General features: G+C 43.6%; 1 protein-coding gene across 2 annotated transcripts in view; it reads left to right on the forward strand.

The window, feature by feature from the left end:
• Positions 1–27,314, forward strand: part of RGPD4 (RANBP2 like and GRIP domain containing 4) — a 294,599-nt gene that overhangs the window by 7,539 nt on the left and 259,746 nt on the right. For both annotated transcript variants that reach the window (XM_030201471.1, XM_030201472.1), the window contains exons 2-5: positions 9,111–9,178; positions 14,962–15,073; positions 20,378–20,530; positions 22,856–23,086. In XM_030201471.1, coding sequence (XP_030057331.1) covers positions 9,111–9,178; positions 14,962–15,073; positions 20,378–20,530; positions 22,856–23,086 — 564 coding nt within the window. The remainder of the gene's footprint in view (positions 1–9,110; positions 9,179–14,961; positions 15,074–20,377; positions 20,531–22,855; positions 23,087–27,314) is intronic.

Below are 27,314 nucleotides of genomic sequence, written 5' to 3' on the forward strand. Positions count from 1 at the left end.
TCCAGTGTTAAATTTGGGGGGGGGCGTAGGTCCACTGGACCACCAAGGTATTTTTTTTTGGGGGGGGGGGGGGTGGAGGTTTTGAGGTCCACTAGACCCTCTCGCAAATTTTCAACTTCTAAGGGTTGGGGTAAGGGACCGATCATTACATAGTAACATAGTAACATAGTAGATGACGGCAGAAAAAGACCTGCACGGTCCATCCAGTCTGCCCAACAAGATAACTCATATTTGCTGCTTTTTGTGTATACCCTACTTTGATTTGTACCTGTGCTCTTCAGGGCACAGACCGTATAAGTCTGCCCCGCACTATCCCCACCTCCCAACCACCAGCCCCACCTCCCAACCACTGGCTCTGGCACAGGCACAGACCGTATAAGTCTGCCCAGCACTATCCTCACCTCCCCACCACCAGCCCTGCCTCCCAACCACTGGCTCTGGCACAGACCGTACAAGTCTGTCCAGCACTATCCCCGCCTCCCAACCACCAGTCCCACTTCCCACCACCGGCTCTGGCACAGACCGTATAAGTCTGCCCAGCCCTATCCTTGCCTCCCAACCACCAGCCCCGCCATACGCACAAAAGCTGTGCCTACCACATGGCTCTCATGCGCCAGGAGCGCTTGGACCCCTTTGCCAATGATGCACAACACTAACAGCATGTATATAATTTCCATGTTGTCAGTGTTGAGCATTGGTCAGTAATTCTGATTTGTTAATGAGCTGATGCTTTTCCTGCACTTTTCCTTATTGTGCCAGAATTCTGTTCGGTGGGCTGTCAGTGTTTCTAAGATCAAAACATTATTTGCACATAGTATTCTTGTCCAGTTTGATTTAACTGCACATTTGATGCTGTATATTATGAAATACTGTTATACAAATTGAATTCATTAGGGATTTCAGGCGAGGTCTTGGCCTGAATAAAAATAATTTCTTATTCTTATTTATTATTTATTGCACTTGTATTCCACATTTTCCCACCTATTTGCAGGCTCAATGTGGCTTACACAGACCTGTTATGGCATTGCCATTCCAGGGTAAACAGAAACAATTGGTGTTACAGAGGATCAAGGGTAACAAAAAGAACTAGTCAAACAGTTATAGAAAGAAGACTCTCAGGGAAGGGTGGAATGGTGAGGTGTTATAATTAAGCCATGGGTTCTCGAGGTAGGCTTTGTTGAAGAGGTATGTTTTCAGAGATTTGCGAAAGTTAGTTGTTTTCATTAATTGTTTTCAGGCTTGTTGGTAGTGCATTCCACATCTGTGTGCTCGTGTAGGAAAAGCTGGTCGCATGTGTTAGTTTGTATTTTACTCCTTTGCAGCTGGGGAAGTGTAGATTAAGGAATGTGCGGGCAGATTTTTTAGCATTTCTGGGGGGGGGGGGGGGGGGAGAGGTCTACAAGGTCTAGCATGTAGGATGGGGCATCTCCGTTGATAATTTTATGCAGATCTTGAACGTGGTACGTTCTTTAAGTGGGAGCCAGTGCAATTTTTTTTCTTAGGGGTTTTACACTTTCATATTTTGTTTTTCCAAATATGAGTCTGGCTGCGGTATTCTGGGCTGTTTGGAGTTTCTTGATAGTCTGTTCTCTGCATTGCAGGTGACTTAGTACCATTGACTGTACTAGGTTGCGAAAGATGGATCTTGGGAACAAAGGTTTTACTCTTTTGAGTTTCCACCTGGAGTGGAACACTTTCTTAGTTGTATTCTTCACGTGGCTGAGTGTAAGATTTAGATCAATGGTAACTCCAAGAATTTTCAGAGTGTTTGAGACAGGAAGGGAAACGGTAGGTGTGGTAATGGTAGTGAACTTACTAGTGTTATGTTGTGAGGTGAGTATAAGACATTGTGTTTTTTCTGCGTTGAGTTTTAGCTGAAATGTGTCCACCCAGGAGTGCATGATTTGGAAGCTTTGGATGATGTCATTGGTGATTTCCCTTAGATCATGTTTGAACGGGATGTAGATCGTGACATTGTCTGCATGTATGTAAGGATTGAGGTTTTGATTGGCTAGTACCTTGGCTAGGGGTATCATCATTAGGTTGAAGAGGGTTGGTGAAAGGGGGGGATCCTTGGGGGACTCTCAGGTATTACAAGATGAAAATTACTGATAATATTTCAGATAGCTGGACTCCACCGTGCAGAGTACCACAGGGCTACCAGTTATCGCCAGTCATATTTAATGTATACATGTCACCTTTCTGTTACAGTTTCTTGTCTATTGGTGCCTATTTTTTTTTAATATGTTGAAGATATGTTTTATTAATACTGATCCAAAATATATTAAATCTATCCTTACCACTGACTATATCTTGTATCAGAAAATTGGAAATGCTATGTTCAGCACACGGATTTAAACTTAACAGAGATAAGACAAAGCTGCTTTGGTTAGACCGAGTAGGGCATAATAACCCTCCAGAATTATTTTTTCCTGACGAGCTTACTTTTAAAAGTTGTATGTAAAATGACTCCAAGAATCTTAGAAGTATCTTAATCTTTGAAGCCACACATTGATGCAGTTGTAAAAAAACGACCTTTTTAAAAGTTACATTCTTAGAAGAATTTGTGCACTTTTTGAGGAAAAGCATTTTTAAATTTTGGTCCAGGCGATGGTACTTGCTACTGGACTACTGTAATGGGCTATATTGTCTAATTTCGGCAAACCTGATTGATTACAGGTAATGCAAAGTTGATTTTGAGGAAAAAAAAGACTGACCATGCTACCTACACCTGCTTAGATGGAACTTCATTAGTGGTTGCCTATCAAAGCATGTATTCCCCCCCCCCCCCAAAAAAAAAATTATCATGCTCGGTACATAAAATGTTTAGAGGTACTTGCCCAGAATACTTATACTCTTTGTCCTCTTTCTTTTTTTGTCAAGAGCTGTGGAATCTTGCTTTGTCTATTTTCCTTCATTTGTTTTAGTTAAATATAAAAAGCCTGTCAGGCAATGTTGGCATGGTGTTCTGTGCCTGCTGGGATAAGGATAATGTCTTCTTATTTATTATATCAGAAACAGTTGAAGACTTGTTTAAAAAAATTTTGTTGTTAGGCTTCAGTCTTTTTTTAACTTCTGTTTTCCTTATTTCATTTGTAATCTGTCTTTTGTGTTATCTGCTTTGAACCTTCTTGATGGTTTACAAGCATCATTACTATTACCATTACCTTTAAAAAGTATGCACTATCGTAACCCTCTTCCCCTTCCAGAAGGTCCCGTTTGAGCCTCTTCGTGTTGGCAGCCTTTTTGGTCACTATTGTCAGATTTCAGAGCTGCAGTCTCTCTTATAGGGATCCCTACCTCTTTTTTTTATGGTGGGTGTGACTGGACAGATTCCCTCCTTTCTGCTTAAGGTGGTCTCTTTCATCTGAACCATCCTGTGTTTCTGCCATCCTTTCAGCAGGAGGATTGTAGCAAGGATTTCTTGTATCTGGGCTTTGGACGTGTGTTGCGTGCTCTTAGTTACCTGGAATTCACCAATGAGTTTTGCTGTTCTGATCATCTTTTTGTTCTGCTCTTGTGGGGAGGGGTGAATAGAGGGGAATCTACTTGTAAGGGTACTATTGCGTGCTGGATTAAGGAGGCCTTTTCTTCGGCTTATGTATTGGTGGGCAAGTCTCTGCCATTGTCACTGCAGGTGTACTCTAAGCAGGCCATGTCTACTTCCTAGGCAGCATCGTAGGCTTTTTCTCTAGAGGATATCTGCCCTTTGGCAATGTGGTGTTCGTTGTATACCTTTTGTGGATATCGCTGCCAGTATGGTTCCTTTGGAGTGTCGGTACTTTCTGCCATTGGCCCGGTTTCTCGCCCTTCTTGAAGAATACTTTGGTACATCCCACTCTTCAGGGACTCACCTGTTGCTAGATGTAAGGGAAGGGAAAATTGTGCCTTGCCTGGTAATTTTCTTTCCATTAATCGCAACAGATGAGTCTGGTTTTCCCACCCTTGTTTGACTTTTTGTTTGTAGGTTTGTTCTGCAGGTTTCTGTTTAGGGATGAATTAATTAACTGTTTTCCATGTTGTTCTTGGGCTGTCTTTCTACTTTGTTAATGCAAGGACTGTCCTATATATATAGGTAGAGTTTAGCTTTTATCCTGTTTCCACCTTCTGGTAGATGGATATAACCCACTCCTGAGGGACTCGTCTTTTATGATTAATGGAAAGAAAATTACCAGGTAACACATAATTTTCCCGTTCCAAATACATTTTCATGTCCAAGAAAATAAACCGTGGACCTGAACAAATATCTGGTCAAAGAAAAGTTCAGGATGTTTTCCCTGCCCCCCCCCCCCCCCCCCAAACGATTCAGGCAAACAATTGGCTATGCTTTCTGGACATAAAGTATGCTTACACCCCATATACAGATATGTCCCAGTCACAGGATGTATCTCAACACCATTACCAGTATCATGTACTGCCTTTTGGCCTCATGTCTGCTCCCAGAGTCTTCACTAAATGCCTCATGGTAGTCGCAGTATCGCTACGCAGATTGAGAGTGTATGTGTTTTCTTGGACAGTTGCCATGTGAAGAGCACGTCAAAGGAAAGTGCTCAAGAATCGGTGCAGAGAATTACTTGGGTGCTGGATATTACTAGGCTTCATCATCATCTACCCAAAGTCCTATCTCCTCCCCCGTTCAGCAATTGGAATTAATTGGACCCCTGCTAGACACAGTACAGGCTCAAGCCTAACTCCCAACTTCCAGGACAGATGCCATGATCAGCATTTTTAATCAGGTTCAGCAAAGCTTGGTAGATGTTGAGGTTGTTAGACCATGTGGCTTTTAATGTACATATCACACCCATGGCATCTCTTCATTTCAGAGAGGCCCAGTGGACCCCTGCTTCCCAGTGGTGTCAAGTGGACCCTAGCAGACATCACTGTCAGTTTGAAGCTTATGGAGCCACTCTTATGGTGGACAATTCAGCACAATTTGATACTGGGACTCCTGTTCCAAATTCCTATTCCTCACAAGACACTGATAACAGATGCATCCAACCTGGGCTGGGGGGCTTACTAGTCTGCCCAGGAGACTCAGCTTCACATCAATCTCCTGGAGCTAAAGGCCATTTGGGACGCTCTAAAGGCTTTCTGAGATTGGCTAAAGCACCAAATTATTCTCATCTAAAGGAGCAATCCACTATGTCAAAAAGCAGGGAAGTATACGGTATCATACTTGTCAGGAGGTGGCAGTGGGCTTCCAGCAATTGCATGTGCTCAGGGCCAATTGTCTGGCTGACAAGTCTGAGCAGGGTGATGAACGTGGGCGTTGCCTGGGAGATCTGAGCTTAGGGCACCCTTTTGGTGGATCTCTTTGCCACTCATCTCAACAACAAAGTCCCTCCGTTCTGCTCCAAACTTGAGATCACTTGGTAGACTAGCATCAGATGCCTGCCTTCTCAATTAGGAGAAGGCCTTCTATATGTATATCCTATCATACATCTTGTGGGGAAGACTACTGAATTTCAAGCAGAACTGGGGAACCATGATCTTCAGCGCACCTTACTGGCCAAAGCAGTAGGTCTGTCTTTTGGAGTTGTCCTCCAAAGATCTGTGGAAACTGGAGTGTTTTCTTGACCCTCATCATTTATAACAAAGGGTCTCTTCTGCATAGCAACCTCCAATCCCTAACTCTCATGGCTTGGATGTTGAGAACTTGCATCTCTTCAACTGCATGAGGGTATTCTCTAGGTCCTGCTTGCTTCCATTAAAAATTCCACTAAGAGATTATATAATTTTAAGTGAAAGAGGTTTGCTGTCTGGTCTGAGGGCAAGCCTCTAGATCCTTTCTTCTGTACTACACAAAAACTTCTTGAATACCTCCTACACCTTTCCGAGTCTGGGCTGAAAACTAGTTCTGTACTGGTTCACCTCGGTGCAATTGGCACTTACCATCGCTATATGGAAGGCATGCCCATCTCTACACAGCCTTTAGTTTGATTCATGAGAGGTTTGCTTTTGACAGAGACCCCCCCCCCCCAAAAAAAAAAAAAAAAAATCAAACCTCCAGTGGTGTCATGGAACCTCAATGTTGTCCCCACCCAGCTGATGAAAGCTTCTTTTGATCCACTTGCTATCTGAATTTCTTGAGCTGGAAGGTCTTGGTTTTGGTGGTGGTCTCTTTGGCACGCAGAGTTGGCGAGCTTCAGACCCTAGTTGCTGATCTGCCTTAAGCAAGATGTCATCAAAGTTCCTTCCTAAGGTAGTGTTGGAATTCCATCTTTAATAGGTCAGTTGTCCTGTCCATCCAGGCAAAACTGTATTGTACATCCTGGACTGCAAGTGAGCCTTGGCCACGTATCTGGAGGGGACTACAGCCCATAGACAGTCCACCCAGCTTTTTGTTTCTTTTGACCCAAACAGGATGGGGCAGACATTGGTAAATGTACATTGTCCAGTTGGCTAGTAGACTGCTTCTCCTTCATTTATGCCCAGGCTGGGCTAACTGGCGGGTCATGTCAGTGCTCACAATGTAAGAGCCATGGCTATGGCTAACTTGAGGTCAGCCTCCATTGAGGAGATTTGCAAAGCTGCAACGTGGTGTTCAGCCCACATATTCTCATCCTACTATTGCCTAGAGCAGAATTCCCGATGCTACAGCCGGTTCAGTCAGACAGTTCTACAGAACTTGTTTGGGGTCTAGAATGCAACTCCACCCTCCTAGATCTGTGTTTCTGTTCTGTTCCAGGCTGCGTCAACACAACAGGACTGTTCCTAAGAGTTTAAGTGGTTTCTGGTTGGCCTTGCCTGTTGCAAGTCTCGATAGTCTACCATTGTTTTCAGTGAGCCTGGTAGCTAGGGATTTCCACATATGATAATTCTGTTTGTCCTCACAGAAAAGTTACTCGCTAGTAGCAGGTGTTCTTCGAAGATGGCAGGACACACATTTACCACATACCCTCTCACCTTCCTTAGAAGCTGCTGTTATTTCCTAAGCTTCTGTATTCAACTGCCTGGTCCCATGTGATTGAGGTAGGCGGGAAAGTATGGAAAGGGGATTGGATTTGATATACTGCCTTTCTGTGGTTACAATCAAAGTGGTTTACATATTATATACAGGTATAATATATACCTGGGGCAGTGGAGGGTTAAGTGACTAAACATCACAAAGGAGCTGCAATGGGAATTGAACTTGATTTTCCCTGGTTCTCGAGTTACTGCTCTAACCATTAGGCTACTCCTCCACTCTAAAAGAGCATGTGTGGTTGGGGCTGCTAAAAGCTTCTAGAAAATAGAATTCTGGGTAGCGCCCATACTGGGCTCTGTCAGATGATATTACCCACATATGGTAACGTGTCCTGCTGTCCTCGGAGAATGTCATTTGCAGGTGAGTAACCACACTGTACAAGAGGAATGCACTTCTGTCCATTTTTCTGGTGTGTGCATGTATGTAAAGTCAGGCAGCTTACGGTTTAGTTTAATTTTTATCTGTGTTGGTTCTTTTAGTTTGTGGTTACTTAACATCTCTTCAAACACAGCTTATCTGTGTTCTGTATGTGTGACTGAGGCCTGGTGGAGATGGATGTTGGCTCCCTTTCAGCCTTTTTTGACTGAAAGTGGCCCCAACTTAAACTTAACAAAGACCACTGATTCAGTGTTTCTAATGCTGCTATAGGACCTAAAAATATAGTTAAGCAGTCTTTACCTTGATTCCCCCTTCCTCACGAACAAAGGTACAGAATCCTGACTGACAGTGATGATAAATTCTTATTTTGATCTGAATAGTCATTCAATTGTTTACAAAGCAAATCTATATAAATAATTCTCACCTCCAATTCTGAAGCTCACTGTGTGGCAGGGAAACACTGAAGCCCTGTACCGTTGTAGCCTGTCAGCACCAGTCACTCTCACTCATACACCCACCCTCGGCCATGCCCCATCTGGACATAATTCGCAACCCCAACGTTCTAATGAAGCCCCAAGCTCCACCCACTTCCGTGAAGGGTTCGTTAGTTCGTGGTGGTGAAGCCTCTCCACTCACCATGTCTCTGTCATGCTCTCACGTTGAACGTGATGATGTCGAGGGCGGAACAATTTCAGTGAACGAAAGGAACGCAACGGAAAGGGAGGAGCGAGTTTCTCCCCCTGCCTGACAATCAGCTGCCAATGCGCCGACAAAACCAAAACGAGCGTACATAAACGGGACAAAACCGCTTTGGGGGGGAGGCAGGCAGCCAGAGACACTCAACGTCGGAGGGTGTGAGGGAGGGACTTACACTCATGCCGTCCCGCCAACACCTCAACGACAACGTGGATGCAGCACCTCACAGGTTTGCTTTCTTTTGAGTGTTTGGCGATGACGGCTGCACGGGGCAGGGGAAACAGAGATTAACCAAATTGCCTACCTTGCTTACACTGCACTACATAGCCTTACGTCCACTCCTGTCTACAAACAGAGGGGAGGGAGGACCGCATGGAACTCTGAGGGGACACAGGGAGAGACCGGGGGAGGGGGGAACCTTGCTAGCGCCCGTTTTTTCATACAGAAACGGGCCTTTTTTTTTTTTTTACTAGTTTTCAGTAATTTTCTTTAAAAAAAAAAAAAAAAGTGGCACTAATAATTTTGCAGGGCAAAGCTGCTCTTAATTGTTCAGAAATTTTCTTTGAATTACCAGGTGTGAAGTGACATAATTCATGACAGTAGAAAAACCAAAATGGCCCATCCTGAATATTCAGCAGCAATGTATGCACAACAGCCGTGAGCATGTTCCCTGTGTTCTTCATCTAACCTATTAAAATAATATTGCCTTTTAGTGCTGCACCTGCTGTTCTGTGTAGGTTGCCCCACAAGTGCTTTATTGTAGGTATGTGTTTGGCGGTGTCCCAAAAATACCTAGCTCTCAAAAGTTGAGCTTTATGCAATAGTAACACAGTTGCTGCTTTTTTTTTTTTTAATTCAAAAGTTCTAATTTTCAAATTTCACTGAATGTAAAAGCACCTGGAAGCATGGTTGAAAACAGTGTGTTTATACTTTTGAAAGCGTGTTTTGCTGTGATTTAACACAGTTTGATGTTTCTAAATTGGAGAAGACAGTATAGTGTTACTTTGTGGCAATAGCTTTTTCATAAAGTGTATTTAAATGTAAACAATTTCTTTTCTTCTTCCCTCAGAAATCAATTAAGGGATTCTTTTTTGCTAAACTGTACTTTGAAGCTAAAGAATATGAACTGGCTAAAAGGTAATGTAGTATTTCATAGTAAATAAGTGTGTATGATATTTCACAAACGAAAAGGCAACCTAAGGCACCTAATGGGTTTAAGTGCTTTGGGAAGGCTAATAAGGAGTGGTCTGAATAACCATTGTGTGCTACATCTGGAGCAAGGGGTCTCAAATTCAAACGAGTTGAGTTTTTAGGATATCCCTAATGAATGTGCCACACATTGAGGCATATTTTGAAAGCACTTAGCCTTCCAAAGTTCCATAGAAACCTATGGAACTTTGGAAGGCTAAGTGCTTTAAAAATATGCCTCATTATTTAATATAAATTCTTTATTAGTATCAAAAACCTACGTATAAAAACAACTACTGGATTCTGTCAGGTCCTTCTAATCCTCTGTCTTCCACATACATTCCATCCATTCATACTAAATCATAACCTTCTCCATTCATACTATTTCCTACCCACAATCACTTTACCCTTAAGGAGATATGAAGCTAGCACTTCAATATAACATTTCTTCTCCGAGGACAAGCAGGCTGCTTGTTCTCACATGTGGGTCGACGTCCGCGTCAGCCCAGGAATTGGCATTTTGCAAGCAAAATATTAAAAAAACGTTTTGCCAGAGCCTTCTGGCGCTCGTGCAGCACGCACCGCGCATGCGCGGACTGATTTCCCACGTGAGCACGTTCCATCAGTTTTATTTTTTCCGCATTGAGGTGGGGTAGGCTTTGATCTCTACTCCTCTCAGGCCCAGGAAAAGAGTCTTTGCTTTTTTCGGTTAACAGGCTATTTTGTGGCTAATGTGTTTTCCCCCCACAGGGAGGGGAAACACTTCAGCCTCGTATGCTGAAAATAAGAGGTACAATCATACTTAGCTGTAGGCGCACCACTAACAAAGGTTTATTGGTATAATCACTAAGCCAAAAATATACAAGGTAATTGTTCCCCCTGGAGCACACAGCAAAGCAAGACAGAAATCCTGAATAACAGAGTGTTCAGCTCACATTGTCCCATCCAATTATATATATACTAGCCGTTAAGCCTGTTAAAACGGGCAAGTTTTTTAAATTTCACCTCCATGTCCAGCAAACCTCCTCTGTCCCCTGCCTTCCCCTCCCCCGATCCATGTCCAGCAACCCTGCTCTTTCCTCTGCCCTCCCCCCCATGTCCAGTAGGCCTCCTGTATGCCCTTGCCTCCCCCTGTGCCCCAACCATCCTCTCTCTCCTGTCCTTCCCCTATATCCAGCAACCCTGCTCTGTCCCCTGCCCTCCCCCCATGTCCAGGCATCCTCCTTTCTGCCCTGCAATCCCCTTCCCTCCACTGATTCATTAAAAAAAGTTTTGAAATAAAGTTAAAAAGCATTTAATATTTGATTTTTACAGTACACTTTTATATACAATGTTTTTTTGTGTAAACAGAATTAGATCCTTGGATCAATTTTCCTTGTTTTTCATTTCTCTGCCCCCACCCCTTCTAATATTGTGTGTGTGTGTGAGAGAGAGAGAGAAAAAAAAAAAAAAGAAGCACCGTCATCATTTTCCAACACATGGTGCTGGGAGCTCCGGGGCATCAAGGGAATCGGCACCCGAGAAGCATCGGTGCCGAGAGGATCGCGGCTCCTCTATTAAGGAGGTGCCGATGCGTCTTCTGGCAGCCCTGGTGCCTGCTCCCGAGCCTCGACAGATTCTGCCACTGGCTCCTTTACCGACCCTGCAGCGTCGTCTGATGGCAGCTCTCGAGTGCATCAGGGCCCTGCTTCCAGAGCTTCTGGAAGGATTGCTGCGCCAGTCTTCGGTGTCTGAGGTGCTTGCGCCTTCCGTACCGTCTGCTGCAGCAGCCTGTGGTGAGGTCCCCGACCTCTGTGCTGCCTGCGGTATCCGTGTCGGCTGCCACCCAGGTCGACTCCCTTTCGACGTCTTTGCCTCTTGGAACGGAGTGCACAGAGAGCCTTTGCCTCTAGGGAGCACTCAAAGGTACAGGCTTCTTTGGTCCCACCTGTTGCTCTTGTCCCAGGGTAGGGGAATTGGAGGGGTCAGTCCTTCCACCAGTCTTCCTTTTGTGGTCCCAAAATAGCTTTGTTCTTTTATCCCTCCGGCTGTATCCTAGCAACCTGGTCTGCCCAATGAAGGTGTGCCAGGTGCCAAGTTGTTGGGTCTTGGAGGTGATCGAGAAGAGGTATTCTCTGGGGTTCACCTGTCTGGTTCTAGATGCTTCCATGGCTTACCCGTGTGGTTTAACACTAAAGCGCAAAGCAGTAGGCTGTTGCCCATACTCTGCAGCACCTGTGCAACCTAGGGAAGGTGGAACTTGTTTTGCAGGAAGAACGAGGCCTGGGAAGGTAATCCATCTGTTTTGTGGTTTCAAAGAAGGGTGGTTCTTTTCACCCCATCCTAGACCTCAAGGGGGTGAATGCTTGTCTGAGGTTCTAGCACTTTTGAATGGAAACTCCCCGGTCATCTCATTGGTGCAACTGAGGGAGTTTTGACTTCCCTGGACCTCCATAAAGGCTTATCTCCACATCCTCTCGCAGCTCATCACAAGACATATATGCACTTCTGTGTGTTGGGGCAGCACTTTCACTTTTGGGCCTTGCGCTTTGGCCGGACTACTGCTCCCAGTATGTTTTCCAAGGTCATGGTGGTGGCTGTGTACCTTCAGTGCCAGAGGTTTGGGTTCACCCATACCTGGATAATGGGCCAGTTTGGTCCTAGATGCCCATCTGGTCATTTCGTCTTGGAATCTGTGGGCTTCATAGTGAACCATCCCAAGAGCTCTCTAGTTTGGCTCAGTCCCTGGAAGTTCTCGGTGTCCATTTTGTCACAGCCAGGGGGATGGTGTTTCTTTTATAGGAGCAAGCATAGAAGCTTTTCTCACAGCAGTACAGGTTGTGCAAGTTCCTGGAGCCCATGATCTGGGATTATCTACAGGCTGTGACCCTGAAGGTGGTACCCTGGGCGAGGGCTCATATATGCCTTCTGCAACGGGCCCTGTTGCATGCAGGGTTTCCATCATCTTCTGCCTCTCACGCCCAAGGCGAGACTCAGTTTGGCCTGGTGTTTCATTCTGGGTCACCTGCTGAGAGGGATTCCACTGGATCCACCTCAGTGTGTTTTGGTCACCACGCATGTGAGTCCCCTTGGTTGGGGAGATCACTTTCTGAGACGGGTGGCTCAAGGAACCTGGTCAAACAGAAGGGTGACCTGGGCGGTGCAGTTAGCCCTGTAGGAGTTTTGGTTGCTTTTCAAAGGGAAAGCAGTTAGTGATATACCAGGAGTCAAGCAGCAAGCCTTTTGGTGGGCAGAGAGCCATTTGTAGGCTCTTTCAATGATTCATATTGCGAGCAAGGGCAACGTGCAAGTAGACTTTCTCAGCCACTCTCTCTTGGATCCGGGAGTTGGGACAGCAGGCCTTTCAACTCGTGGATCGCTGGGGCCCCTGCAGTTGGACCTGATGGTGTCCAGAGTGACAGAGCTTTTCTTCAGTTGGAGGAGGGAGCCAGCCTCTCAGGGGATCGAAGCCCTAGTTCAGCCTTTGGCCATTGGAGGAACCCCTCTACATCATCCCTCCGTGGCCTTTGATAGACTGTTTGCCAAGGTTTGTAAGCCATCCTCTTCTAGTTCTGCTGGTGGCTCTGAACTGGCCTCACAGGCCCAGGTATTCAGATTGATTTATTTTTCATTTATTCATTCATTTCTATACTTTAACTGTCTCTGGCAGGACAAAGTGATGCACATTCTGAAAAAGGAAATAGGAACTACAATATAAAAATAGGAAAGGTTAGACAATCAGCCAAACAAAAAGTAAGCCGTCAATAACAGCTCTCAAATACCAGGCACCTTCTGGTGGAGGAGCCTCTTTTGCTGTCCAGGGGTTGAGGTTTGCTCCGGCAGGGGCCTGTAGAAATGTAAAACTCAGATTCCGTCTGGCTTACTGTCTGGCCATTGAGAGGAAGCGTTTAGAGAAGTGCGAGTCCTTCCTTGTGGTGGTCTCTACAGTGCTCCACTGCAGGAAGTCCTCTACATCCCTAGCTTATGTCAGAGTTTGGTGTGGTTTTGAATTCTGGTGCAGGAAATGGTCGCTATCCCCCCCCCCCCCCCCCCCCCCCCCCCCCCCCCCCCAGAGGGCTCAGATCCCCAATTTTATTTAGGGGTTTCTGCAGCAAGGCCTGGATCAGGGGCTGGCTTTGAGCTCCCCTGAGAGTTTAGGGCACTGCTCTGTCCCGTTTTCAGGGAATAGTGAAGGGTATCTCTAGCCTTACACAGAGAGGTGGCTCGATCCCTGAAGGGGGTGGTGCATATGCATCCTCCGCTTGGTCCTTTTTTCCTTTTGTGGACCTCAGTCTGGTTTTCCAGGCCCTGTTGGGGGCTCCCTTTGGGCCTCTGTGCTGGTCTCCCATCATGGACCTTACTCTCAAGATAGTTTCTGGTGGCTATTGCCTCTGCTTATAGGTTTTCTGAGCTGCAGGCCCTGTCCTGTCTAAACCTATATCTTTTCTTCATGGAAGACTGTGTCCTTGCATCCGGTCCTATCCTTTCTACTGAAAGTGGTGTCTCTGTTACATGTGTATCAGGAGGTCTGCTTGCCCTCCTTTGAGGCGAAGGGTTTCACTTAACTTCTGGGGAAGGAGGCTCCACAAGCTGGATGTCTTTCTGACCATCTTTTTTTTTTTTTTTTTTTTTTTTTTTTGTGCTTTTCTATGACCCTCACAAAGGCCAGGCAGCCTCTAAGGCCTCCATTGCAAGGTGGATTAGGGCGGCTACTGAGTCTGCCTATATCTGCAAGAACTGTCTGGGACTGAAGGCCAATGCTGCTAGGGCTCAGGCTGCTTCCTGGGCAGAGGCCCTGATGGTGGCCCTGAGGAGAATTACAGGGCAGGAACTTGGTCATCGCTCCATTCCTTTGCTAAGCACAACAGATTGGATGTGTTGGCCAGAGTCTGCTCAGACTTTGGCAGAACTGTCATGTGGAGGGGATTGTGTTTTTCCCACCCAATAGATTTGCTTTGATACATCCCAGTCGTGCAGAGCAATGGTGCTGATGTGAAGGAAGGAGAAATTCTTAACTGATTTTCTTTCCTTTAGCAATGCAGTTCTGTAGTCCTGCCTTTGGAAAACCTCAACCCAGGGTTCTGGGTATGCTCTGCGATTCCTTTTTAAAAAAAAAAAAAAAAACATTTTTCAGAAAAAGACCAATTTTTATTCTGATTGGCAGCAATATGAGGTTCCCATGATATTACTATATCCTGGTATATGCATCATAATGAGTGTCCTTTGTGGTATTTTGCAGCTATAGAGGTTGATGGGTCATGGGTGTGTTGCAAAAGGGACCTTCTGCTAATTGGGTAGATGCATACTGGATTGTTCAAGGGATTGTCACAGTTTATACCAGTGATGTCACTCATAGAATTTGGTTTTCTGTATCTCCATCTGCTGGTAGGAAGTGATAACCCAATTGTGCAGAATGTTTTTGCTGACGAGGAAAAAGAATTATCAAGACAGACATATTTTCTCCTTAAGGTACTTGTGACCTGGATTGGCCACTGTTGGAAACAGGGTACTGGGTTTGATGGATCTTTTTTACTCTGTCCCTGTATGGCAATATTTATGTATTTATATCCTTATTTTCACAGATAAGACATCAGCTATCCACCATTATGATAAATACTTGTATTTGTTTGTTATAAAAGTATTGGAATCATTTGTAGATATTTTAAATTCTCAATCACTGTGACTTTACTATCATACCCTAGGAGTATCCCTAAAGTTATGACAGTTTAAATGTCTTTTTCTTTTTTAAATAGATATTTATCTGCATATCTGAACGTCCAAGAGAGGGATCCTAAAGCTCATAAATTTCTGGGTCAGCTGTATGAAGCGGATGGATATGTGGATAAAGCTGTGGGATGTTACAAGGTAGGGAAGAAATGCCAAACATCTCTTCCTCATTCATTTTTAATATGGCTGGAATTCTTCATAATTTACCAAAGTAGTGGCTTATTTGTTAAGAAGCATCAGTAGTAAGTTGAAAGGAAAACCATTGATATTGTGTTACTGTTTTGATTTGGTGCTATGTAAACACATCTGTGCTGGGAACTAGAAGTCTTATTCCTGCTTTGAGACAAAGGGTCATGAATGTTTTTAAATAAAGAAAAACTTTATAGTCTAATATGTAGTAAAGAACCTGATTTGAAATAATTTTGTAATAAAATATTTTTTAGAACTCTTGATATAGTGGCTTTCTAATATTTCATGCACCTCTATAGTTGGAGAAATCCACTAGGTTATACTTAAAAATTGTGTACTCGTGGTGTAGTTGGATGAAGTGTAGATGGGCAGCTCTAATGTTTTCTTGAAATTGTTAGTTTGTCCTTTTCTAAGCAGGAAATGAAAGACCTGAGAATTTAGATGACTGTTTTTCAAACTGAAAATGGAGCCTATGAAGCTAAAAAAAAAAAATGTTTTTTTCTAACCATTTTGAAATTTAAAACCCTGCTGAAAACTCACATAACATGGCTTGACATTTTCTGGTCTCTTTTACCATAGCGACTGCTCATTATGTCATATTGATTTTACATATAATTTTGAAATATATGATTTTTTAAGGGAAATTGTCAAGGCTGGTAAGATACTGTATGAATTAGGACTGTGCTGAATATTTGGATTCGATTCGGCCCCGCATACATTTATTTGTATTCGATGGAATAGTGATTTAAATTCAAGTATGAATTTCCTTAGCGTCCCTCTGGGCCGACCCAGAATGACTGTTGGGTTATGCACACCTACCAGTAGGTGGAGACTGAGAAGACTGATTTTGAGGCAGCCAATAATAGCTATTCTCAGCCCCCTGGAAACCTTGATTTCCTTGTCATCAAGCAGATGAAGCCATTACGTACGGATTGTGTCCATCAACCAGCAGGGGGAGATAGAGAGCACTCAACTTTTCACAGTGCCTCATGGCCAGCCAGCTCCACTGCCTCTTCAGTATTCTCCATCTCCCCAGACTCTGTAACAGAGAGCTATCAAGCTACAGCCAGAGTGGTCTCAGTACTTCAATCTCTAGGCTGGGTTGGGTCGTCAATATGGCCAAAAGTCACCTGACTCCCTCGCAATCTCTAGAATATTTGGGGGCCAGGTTCGACACAGACTCAGGCTATGTATACCTACCCGAGCTAAGGCGGTGCAAGCTTCAGAATCAGGTCCGTCTGCTCCTGAGGATGCCCCGCCCGCGAGCTTCAGACATTGTCCAGCTGCTGGGATCGATGACAGCCATATTGGAAGTGGTGCCCTGGGCGAGAGCGCACCTGAGACCTCTACAGTATTCCCTACTTCAAAGATGGTCTCCAGTTTCTCAGGATTATCAAAGCAGACTTTCTTGGCTCCTTGCGGCCCGACTCAGCATGGAGTGGTGGCTCTCAGACAGCATGCTGCGTCGAGGAATGCCGCTGGCGCTCCCTGATTGGTGTCTAGTAGTGACAGATGCCAGCTTGAAGAGCTGGGGCGCACATTGTAAGGGGAAGCATGCCCAGGGTCTATGGACACCCGAGGAGTCGGAGTGGTCCATCAACCGCCTGGAGTTGAAAGCGGTGTTTCAGGCGCTTCTGGCCTTTCAAGTGACCCTGGAAGGATTGGCTGTCAGAGTGATGTTGGACAACACGACAGCAGTGGCCTACATAAATCGACAAGGCGGCACTCAGTGCAGAGCACTGGCCGCGCAGGCCAAACAGATTTGCCACTGGGCCAAGCTGCATCTTCAGGTTCTGTTGGCAGCTCACATTGCAGGTCAGAGGAACGTGCAAGCCGATTATCTAAGCAGGCATCAGATCGATTCAGCAGAATGGGAACTAGCAGACGAAGTATCCCTGCAGATATGTGCCAAATGGGGCAAGCCCTTGATGGATCTTATGGCGACAAGTTCAAATGCCAGAGTCCCGTGCTTCTTCAGCAGACGGAGAGATCCTCGCTCTGCAGGGTTGGGTGCCTTGACTCAGCCCTGGCCTCCGGGCCTACTATATGTGTTCCCTCTGTGGCCCTTGATAGGGTGCATGCTCCTGCGGATTCGGCTGCACCCAGGAGAAGTGGTCTTCACCACCCCGGATTGGCCCAGGAGGCCTTGGTATGCGGACCTCCGACAGATGCTAGTGGAGGCTCCCCTTCCTTTACCTCTGGTACCGAACCTGTTGTCACAGGGCCCGGTAGCCATAGAGGACGCCTGCCGCTTTGGTCTTATGGCATGGCGATTGAGAGGGCGCAATTGAGGGACAAAGGCTATTCAAACACAGTCATTTCCACTCTCCTGCAGGCCCACAAGCGTTCCACTTCCGTGGCTTATGCCAGGATTTGGCGCCAGTTTGAGTCTTGGTGTGCTTCAAAATTGATCACACCCATGCGGGCTCCTGTCTCGCCGATTCTGGACTTTTTGGAGGATGGTGTACAAATAGGCTTGGCCTATAATTTCCTGCGTGTGCAAGTGGCAGCGTTGGCCTCCCTTCGTGGTAAGGATGAAGGCGTGTCTTTAGCTGCTCATCCAGATGTGGCACTGTTTCTTAGTGGGGTGCTTCGGCTCTGGCCTTCCGTGCGAGCACCCTGTCCATCTTGGAACCTGGGGCTAGTTTTGAAGGCCCTGCAGGCTTCTCCTTTTGAGCCGCTTCGGCGAGCATCGGAGAAAGATTTGACACTAAAGGCCGTTTTTCTTGGGGCCATTACTTCGGCAAGACGGGTGTCAGAGTTCCAGGCGCTGTCCTGTAGAGACCTATTTCTGCAATTCTCAGAGTCCAGGGTCACGGTTCGGACCGTGCCTTCCTTCATGCCTAAGGTGGTTTCAACGTTTCACCTAAACCAGCCTATTTTCTTGCCCTTCTTTGATAAGGAGGAGTTTCCAGAATCTTTTGGGCAGTTGCACCTGTTGGATGTGCGCAGGACTCTGCTGCAGTATCTGCGAGTTACTATCTCTTTCAGGATCTATGATCATCTGTTTGTTTTGCTATCAGGTCCTCGCAGAGGGTCTCCAGCGTCTAAAGCCACTATTGCCCGCTGGCTCAAAGAAACTATCTTTTCAGCTTATCTGCTTGCCGGCTGGTCTCCGCCTGTAGCCTTTTTAAGGCGCATTCTACCAGAGCGATTTCTTCCGCTTGGGCTGAAACTGGAGCACTCTCTCGTCAAGAGATATGCAGTGCAGCAACATGGGCTTCTAAGCTCTCTTTTGCCCGACATTACAGGCTGGATGTGGCTGCTAGGAGGGATGCGCGTTTTGGAGCACAAGTGCTAGTGCGTGGTGTGACCTGTTCCCACCCTATATAGGGATTGCTTTGTTACATCCCATACGTAATGGCTTAATCTGCTTGATGACAAGGAAGGGAAAATTAGATTCTTACCTTGGTAATTTTCTTTCCTTTAGTCATAGCAGATGAAGCCATGAGCCCTCCGTGTATGATTGTATGCTGTGAATCTGTTCCAGGTTCTGTTCTTGTTTCCTGAAGTTCCTTCCTTGGGAGAAAGTTGGAAAACAGTCTTAAGGATTCATGTTCACTTATAGGTGGATGAGTCCATTCCCTCCAGTTTATGTTTTGGAGGATGAGTTTATTCCCTCCAGGAAGTTGTGTGTATCCCCTCCAGTTATACAATAAGGTGGACGAGTTTATTCCCTCCAGGAGGATGTGTTCATTCCCTCCTTTTGAGTTCATGCCCTTGTTAAGGGGCCATCGTTCGCTGTGAGGAAAGTTCATGTTATTCCCATTGCGGTTTGCCATACTGCTTTGGAAGCTTCAAATACTGAAGAGGCAGTGGAGCTGGCTGGCCATGAGGCACTGTGAAAAGTTGAGTGCTCTCTATCTCCCCCTGCTGGTTGATGGACACAACCCGTACATAATGGCTTCATCTGCTATGACTAAAGGAAAGAAAATTACCAAGGTAAGAACCTAATTTTCCCATTCTCAGTCTCCAGCAGGTGGTAGATGTGGTGAGCCTCTTGGTCTCAAAGTGTCTATTCTGTTTCTTTTCTATTTTCTGCTAGCTCAGGTAGAAGTATCTATTTCTTTTACTCATACTAATTTTCTTTCTCATTCATCTGTGCACCATTTTGGTTATCTGCTGGCAGAGGCTCAGGCCCATGGGGGTTCTCTTATGCCTCAGGGGTGCTACACTCGGATGTCTGGGTCCCTCCTCTCTCCTATCCCTGAGCTTTCCCTATATGCCTGTGAGTTCAGGGTGGACTCTGGTCCGTTGCTGACCTCAACCCCTTTGAGGGAAGGGAGTTTGCAGAGCCGCCGGGAACAGCCAGCTAGTATGTTAGAGCATAGTACTGTGAATTCCTTTCTTCAGCAGGCAGGTGCAATGGGTATAGCCTGCTGTTGTGGCTGTCTCCCTGCAAGGTCTTGGGATCGGGGTCTGTGTTAGGGATCCTCTCCCATTGTTCAGATAGGGGTCCTGGTTTTGGGTTTTGTCTGGTGGTGAGGTGTTTCCCGCTGCCTCGGGTTGATTGTTGTGGCATGGCATTGGTTCAGCTTGGAGCTGCGGGGTTCCGTTACAAAAAAAAAAAAAAAAGAGGCAGTAAGAGGACTTCTTGGTTTCGTTTTTCAGAGGTACCAGTTTTGAGTGTGGTGGTAGTGGTTTTCTGCACCGCTTGGTTTTCGATGGGAAACGCCACCATTTGGTTCAGGTGTGTTGCTGCACAGGAGTGGCCCAGACCTTTCTAGCAGAGTCTATCATTCCATTGGTAGTGCTATGAGGACTCCCCAGGGGAGGGAATATTTCCTCTGCTTTCGCACTGCTATTGTGAAGGATGAACAGCCCTTGCAGAACAGAGGTTTGTGTGTGCTGGCGGTTTCTATATATTCTTTTCAGCTGCTTTATAGTAGAGGCAATGCAGGGCACAGAAAGGGGCAGAGAAAGATGAGAGCTGAATTTACCAGGGGAAGGGAGGAGAAAAGATCCAAGCTGAGAGAGTAATGTTCAACCTGAGAAGAGAAACTAGTGATGGGGATATTTAATGTATTTAACTTTTTGCACAAAATTTCTCCCAGGAACTACACTTCCCTGATGTGTATTTGGATAAAATCCAATATGTGAAGACTTTCTCTATGATTTGTCAAGCCAGGTTAATGAAACGATGAGATTACTTATGATAAAGGACTGCTAGATTCTAAGTGTTCCTCTATTTACCATCTATCATCAGATGTTTTCATTATTAAAACATTAATTCTGCTTATTTTGTGCCATCAGCGCTCTGTGGACCTCAATCCAACCCAGAAGGATTTAGTTCTGAAAATTGCTGAGCTATTGTGTAATAAGGGTACGACTGATGGAAGAGCAGAATATTGGCTAGACAGAGCAGCTAAACTCTTTTCTGGGAGCCCTGTGATCTACAAACTAAAAGTGAGCAGATCATTACTCTTCAATAATAACCTTGGTTGAATGACACTTTTTTTTTTTTTTTTTGCCGCATTTCCTAAAAATGATGTATATTTTGAGGTGTTTTTAATTAACTTTTTTTATATACTGCAGGCATGATCACACATTTTGCACTTTTGGAGCAACTTGTTAGAGGAGCAGCAGGAGGCTGCTGCTGCTGTTAGTGGGTGCAGGTGATGAAGCAGATGGGACTTTTACTGCCACTGCAGTTAGAAATTAATGCAGATATTGCTGAGATTGCAAAGGGGCAGGGTTGGAGGCAGTGTACCTCTGTTAAGTGTCCGTGTCATGCACCTTTATTTACTTATTGGGATTTATTAACCGCCTCCATGAGGAGATTCGCCCAAGGCGCTGTACAACAAGTATAGTTTAACATAAAACTTACTATTTTATTAGCATAATAGTATAATCACCAAATATATACATAAATACAATAAATGAGCATCAAATTGAAACCTGATAATAGGAATACCATGAACCTTTGAACTACAAAATACAAAAAAGGTAATGATAGCCCATTTGAGCACTCATCATTTACTGGCTTGCTTGCTGGTAAATATAAGCTTTTAGCAAGCAACACTCAAAATGAAATGACACGCTATACCCTTGCATTTAGCTCTGACAGATCATTGCTGACTGCTGAAGCCCTTTTCAATACTCTACTTTAAACCATAAGAGTATGGAAAACCATACATGTAAAATCTCAGAACCTTCCCAGAAAGAAAGGAGGCTAACTGCAAACCCTGCAAAAAAGTGTGCTGGCTTAGATTGTAGTTTTTGTATTGCATGCTTCTAGAGAAAATATACCTCCTGTTTCTGAATGTGAGTTTCTTGAGCTTTGATTAAACCTATGAAAATCCAAATCCATGTATCACTTAGTCAAAAAGTGTGTGCCCAAACAGGAGAAGTAGTAAACACATTTCTTGTGAAAACGAGATAGCAGTAAAACATAAAGGACTGTTAACCAATATTTTTGAGAAGGAATAAATTGATTTCTGGTGTTTTGAACATTTTTTTTATTTATAACCATTTAAATTTTTACAAGCGATAAAACAACTTGCTGGGAATACAGAGAAAGTAATATATAGTAATTATTTCAGTCAGGTAATTCTATTCTCTTCCTTAGACCACTAAATAGGGAGAGTGAAACAAGACAAGGAGATCAATTAAACAGTAAACAAAAAACAAAACAAAACGTGGTATTAACCTGATTATCCCCAGATATTACTCGACTAATTCATTATTCCACATTGATCATCTGGTTGGCTTCTTCAATATGGTGTATAGTCAAATCATTTCATTGAAAACATACTTATTGTCCAATATTAGTTAGAAATAATACATCTGATTACATTCTTTCTCTTAAAAACCAGAAGTTATTTAACAATACATATACTTAAGTCTCTAATTCAAATCCCACTGATTAAAGTAATCCCAGTTTTCACAGGCTTCACTCTTTTTTTAAAGTAATAGAGGAAATATTTCTGAGGAAAACTTTTGGAGTCATACCCGGAACTCGGGGGAAAAAACAATAATCTTGATATTAATCATCTATAATAATATTCATTTTATGATGTTTTGATCATTTTGAGGCAATTTTTTAAATTCAAATTTTGCTTTCCTTGAGTTGGGCTTGTTTAAATTCGTTGTGTGCTCATGTATTTTTCTGTGCTGTATAAAATGAGCAGGGTAGATTTTAGGATGCTAATGTCGGACCACTCTGATCAATGATTAGCAGTAATATTTTCACTTTTCATAAATGATTGTGCTTTCTGAAATTGTAATTGTTTTAATAAGAATTTCCACCCAGCATGTAGGTGTGCTGATACCACCCCAACCCTTTTAGTCCTCATTTTCCCTTCTTTTTCCCATTAGTTTATTTCATTACTGCTTTTCAAGGTTCTGGGTTAATTTGAATCTCCTGTAAGCATTCCTTCATGGCTGTCTGGTGTTTTCCCATATTAGCACCATAGGGAAAATTCTAGCAGAGATGAAGTTTGCAGTTCTGTCTTGCTGATTTTATATCATTGTCTTAAAAAAAAAAAAAAAAATTTCCCCTCCTTGTATAGGTAGTTGTATTGCATAAGGGAATGGGGTAGAGGTGGTCATGTCTGTATCAGCCAGAATAAGAAGTCTAGCTACATTGATTTCTAGCCTAGTAATTTCCAGTGACAATAACTAGCTTGCAGAACAGGTTTGATTCATGCTATTTTTAACAACCCAGAATACTGAGAATATTTACAAACAGCATTCCTTTTTATTGTAGTGAGTGTTTCCTTCTTTTAACAGGAACAGTTGTTGAGGAGCAAAGGAGAAATAGGTTGGAATCAACTATTTGATTTGATTCAGTCTGAGCTGTTTGCACGACCTGATGATGTGTATATCAACATCAAGCTTGTGGAACTGTACCAGTCAAATGAAAAACTGGAAGAAGCTGTGAATCACTGCTTGAAAGTTCAGAAGAAAGGAATGTTGCAGAACAGCTTGGAATGGTGCTTCTGTGTTGTAAAGATATTTAAGGTATAGTATTATGAGGGGAGTGTTTTTTTGTAAATAGTTCCTTTCCCAGATTTGCTGTGATATGGACTGGTTGTAGGTTTTGCATCACTGGAAAAGAGGTATTGTTGTATGTCTGAAATAAAAATGCTTTTTTTTTTTTAATCCTTGCTTTCTTATAGTTATCACAAACTGTATATTTTTTTAAACAAATGATAGTGTAGAGTAGGAGGATGGATATGAATAACTTAGCTAACAAAGGCTGGCTTCTCCCAACAAGTCAATAAGTTGAGCTGCTGCTTTTAGCTCTGAGATGGTTTGGACAAGTTCCTGGAGGATAAGTCAGTAGTCTGCTATTGCGATAGACATGGGAGAAGCCACTGCTTATCCTGGGATTGGTAGCATGGAATTTTGCTACTATTTGGGTTTCTGCCACACAGGGCTAGATTGACCAATGGTTTGTCCCAGTTTGGCTATTCTTATGTAAGCCAAACTCTTGCTATGCTATCAGAGCTAAAACACTTTCAGACAACTGGAAGGTTGGTTGTAAATAGTAAATACTCGGATGACAAAGTGGCTAGCAACTGTACAACCCTGACAGTTCACCTAAGAGAGTCTGAGCTGATGAGGAATAGAGCTACCCTGAAATCCAAGAGCTGCAGAAATGACCTCATCCAGGTTGAATATGGAATGGGATTACTGGACAGTGGAAGAAGAATATGAACTGAGATCCAAGGCTAGCAAAACCATGCTGGAGAAGACAAAGGAAGGTTCACCTATGTTTCAGAATTATGAAGAGCAAAATCAATTTTTTAAGAAATGTCAAGAGTCCACCTTGTAAACCCCTGGCTGCAGCTTCAGTTTCCTGTGCTCAACCAAACCTAGGCAGACATTAAATTACTATCCTGGATCAACAGGGTAGTAAGACCCATGGTTAGCTCAAGGGAGAGTTTTGTTTTTCCAGTCAGATATATAAAAGAAAATGCCATCAAAAACAACACATAATTGGGATCACGGGCTTCATTTTAGTAGGATGTAATCCCCTCACCCCACCCCTTTTTTTTTTTTTTTTTTTCTTTTAATGTCCAGTTTTTCTAGAGTAGTTACCGTGAACCACTTATTTCCAGGTTATAGTACTCATATTTGAAGATAGGTTAAAAATCTGTATTTCAGACTTATTCTGTTCTTCAGCAAACTCTAGAGACTCAGCCTTTATGAAACAGCTGATCAGTCTTCCTGATTGAGCTTCTTAGACTACATCTTTCAGTGTAATGTACTGTTTGCCTATTGACCTTTGACACAATTCAACTATGTTATATTCAAAATATTTAAAAAAAATCTTCTTTGGAAGCTGACCCTAACTTTCTACCTCCTCCTCTTTTTTTTTTTTTAATGTTATTTATCATCTTATAATCTCTAATGGAGAATTCTAACTTTGTGTTCTGTCTGAATGGTCTCCTCTGATAGGCAGGATAGCAGATCCTCACAGTGTTGGCTTCTTTCAGTTTCATCTGTGTTCCTGTTCTTGAGTTTTTCTGTATTTCATGAATGCCAACACTTTAGCCTTTATTTTCTCAGCCACTTGCTTAGAGAACCATATCGGTTTCCTTTTTCTCTTGCTTTTATTTACTCGCCTTGCATAAAGATTTGTGGTCATATTTATAGCTTCTTTCAGCCTTGACCACTACCTTTCCACTTCCTAAGGCATTCCCCCATTTTGCTAAAGTCAGCATGCTTGAAATTCAGGACTTTGAGTTGCTGCCCTCCAGCTGTTATATCAAACCAAACGTTTTGATCACCGCTTCCCGGGTGGGCACCCACTCGGACATTTGATACACTATCCCCATGTGTGAGCACCAGGTCCAGCGTCGTTCCATCACCATTTGTCTGAGCAGAGCACTTTGAAAAGCATCCACAATCTTTCTACTTCTTTCTGATTCTGCAGATGGAACTTTCTAATCTACATCCAGCAGATTGAAATCTCCCAGCAACAGCACCTCTTTTCTTTCCCAACTTTCTGATACCTGTAATCAGATCTTTATGTAGTTTCTCCGATTGTGTTGGAGGTCTGTAGACAACACCCAAGTGGACAGAGGTTCTATCATCTCTTTTTAAGGTGATCCATATCGCTTCTTCCTTTCCACCTTTGCAAAATACGTGGAATGCACCTGGACTGGGCTTCCAAGATCGCATTTTTGAATAACACCCATGCCTGCTTTAGTGTTTCATAAAGGTTTCATAAACCTTTACAGCTGATCTTTTTAGTTTATTTTTAACCATTTTCATCATTTTATTATATTCGCCCTTTTGAAAATTAAATGCAGCTACAGTAGATTTCCTTTGCGGGTTCATCCCAGATAGAAACTCAAACTTTGTCGTGTTATGATCATTGTTTCCCAGGGGACCCAACACCGCCACCTCTCGCACTATGCCATGCATGCCACCAAGGACCAGATCCAAAATGGCTCCTCCTTTGGTTTCTGGACCAGTTGCTCCAAGAAGCAGTCATTTATCACATCTAGAAATTTTATCTCCCTGGCACTCCCTTATGTAACATCCAGTCAATATCGGGGTAATTGAAATCACCCATCATGATAACTTTGCCCAGTATTCCAGCTTTCCTAATCTCTGTAAACATTTGCTTGTTCTGTCCTGGCGGATGGTAGTACAGCCCTACAAGAATACTCCTTCCCTTCACATATAGAATTTCTATCCATATTCCACGCTGCTATCTGTGTCATATGGAACGGGTTTTTTTAAAAATATATTTTTATTAAAGTTTTTACATACCAAGAACATATCCCAATACATCAACAATGAAAACATAGATTGAATGTTCTATCCCCTGTCCCTCGCCCCCCAACCCCACACATATTGATACTAATGACCAGAATGTTTACATAATGCTTCATATCACTACTACCAGATTAAGGAGCTATTATTATTCTGGGCACTTCCAAGTCCACACCAGCTGTTAATCTCCATGCTACGTACTTATCTCATTGTTTATAGAACTGTGTTTATAGAACTGTTATTGCAGTCAGTTTGGACATTTGGTAGAAATAATCCATTTTATGTATCACCTTTATCACTGGCGGCATAGAGGGCTGTTTCCACACTGAAGCTAGTACAATCTTCCTGCAACCAGCCATATCGATGCCAGGCGGCGCATTGATGATGAAATTCCTGCCAGTTGAAAATGTAGTAGACACGTCTCCGCCCTCAGGGCATATTGTTCCCATATATATTTTTCTAATATTCGAATTAATTCCAACCAGTACATCTGCGCCTTGGGGCATGGCCACCAGATATGGGCCATGTCCCCAATATCTTTGCACCTCTCCAACACCAACCACCTTCTTGCTTATACATTTTTGCTATCTTCTACTATTTTCTACTATTGAGCTAGATACAGAGATCTTTAACATGTACATCAGTGCCTTTTCCCACCTTTTGCTATCATGGTTAAACTGCAAAGCTTTCTCCCATCTTTGAGTGTATCGCTCTAATGGGCTAACGTATGAGCCTAATGCTCTATATATTCGGGAAATGCACCCCCTTTGACCCCCCCCCCCCCCCCACAGCCTTTTCTAGGTCCGCATCTCCCATAGCTAGTTACCCTTTCGCTTGTCTATTGATATAGTCCCTGATTCTGTTATAATGGTATAGATGGGACATGGGCAATTCAAATTCTTCTTGGAGGTCAGTAAAAGGTATCATACTCCCATCTGCCCATAGTTGGTTTAGTGCCACCAGTCCCTTTTGTTTCCATATTCGAAACACATTATCTGCTGCTCCAATGGGACAGCCCATAGCTGTCTGTATTTTCATACGACTGAAGTGTTTCCTGCCTGGCAAATATTTCTGTCTCAAGGAATGTTTTTAATAAGTACATAAGTGTTGCCATACTGGGACAGACCGAAGTTCCATGAAGCCCAGTATCCTGTTTCCAACAGTGGCCAATCCAGGTCACAAGTACCTGACAAGATCCCAAAACAGTACAATACACTTTATGCTGCTTATCCCAGAAATAAGCAGTGGATTTTCACAAGTCCATTTTAATAATGGCTTATGGACTTTTCTTTTAGGAAGCTATCCAAACCTTTTTTTAAAACCCCGCTAACTGCTTTTACCACATTCTCTGGCAATGAATTCCAGAGTTTAATTTCATGCTCAGTGAAGAAATATTTTCTCTGTTTCATTTTAAATGTACTATTTTGTAGCTTTATTGTGTGCCCCATAGTCGTCGTAT

The sequence above is a fragment of the Microcaecilia unicolor genome, chromosome 4 (genome assembly GCF_901765095.1).
Source record: "Microcaecilia unicolor chromosome 4, aMicUni1.1, whole genome shotgun sequence".
Taxonomy (NCBI): domain Eukaryota; kingdom Metazoa; phylum Chordata; class Amphibia; order Gymnophiona; family Siphonopidae; genus Microcaecilia; species Microcaecilia unicolor.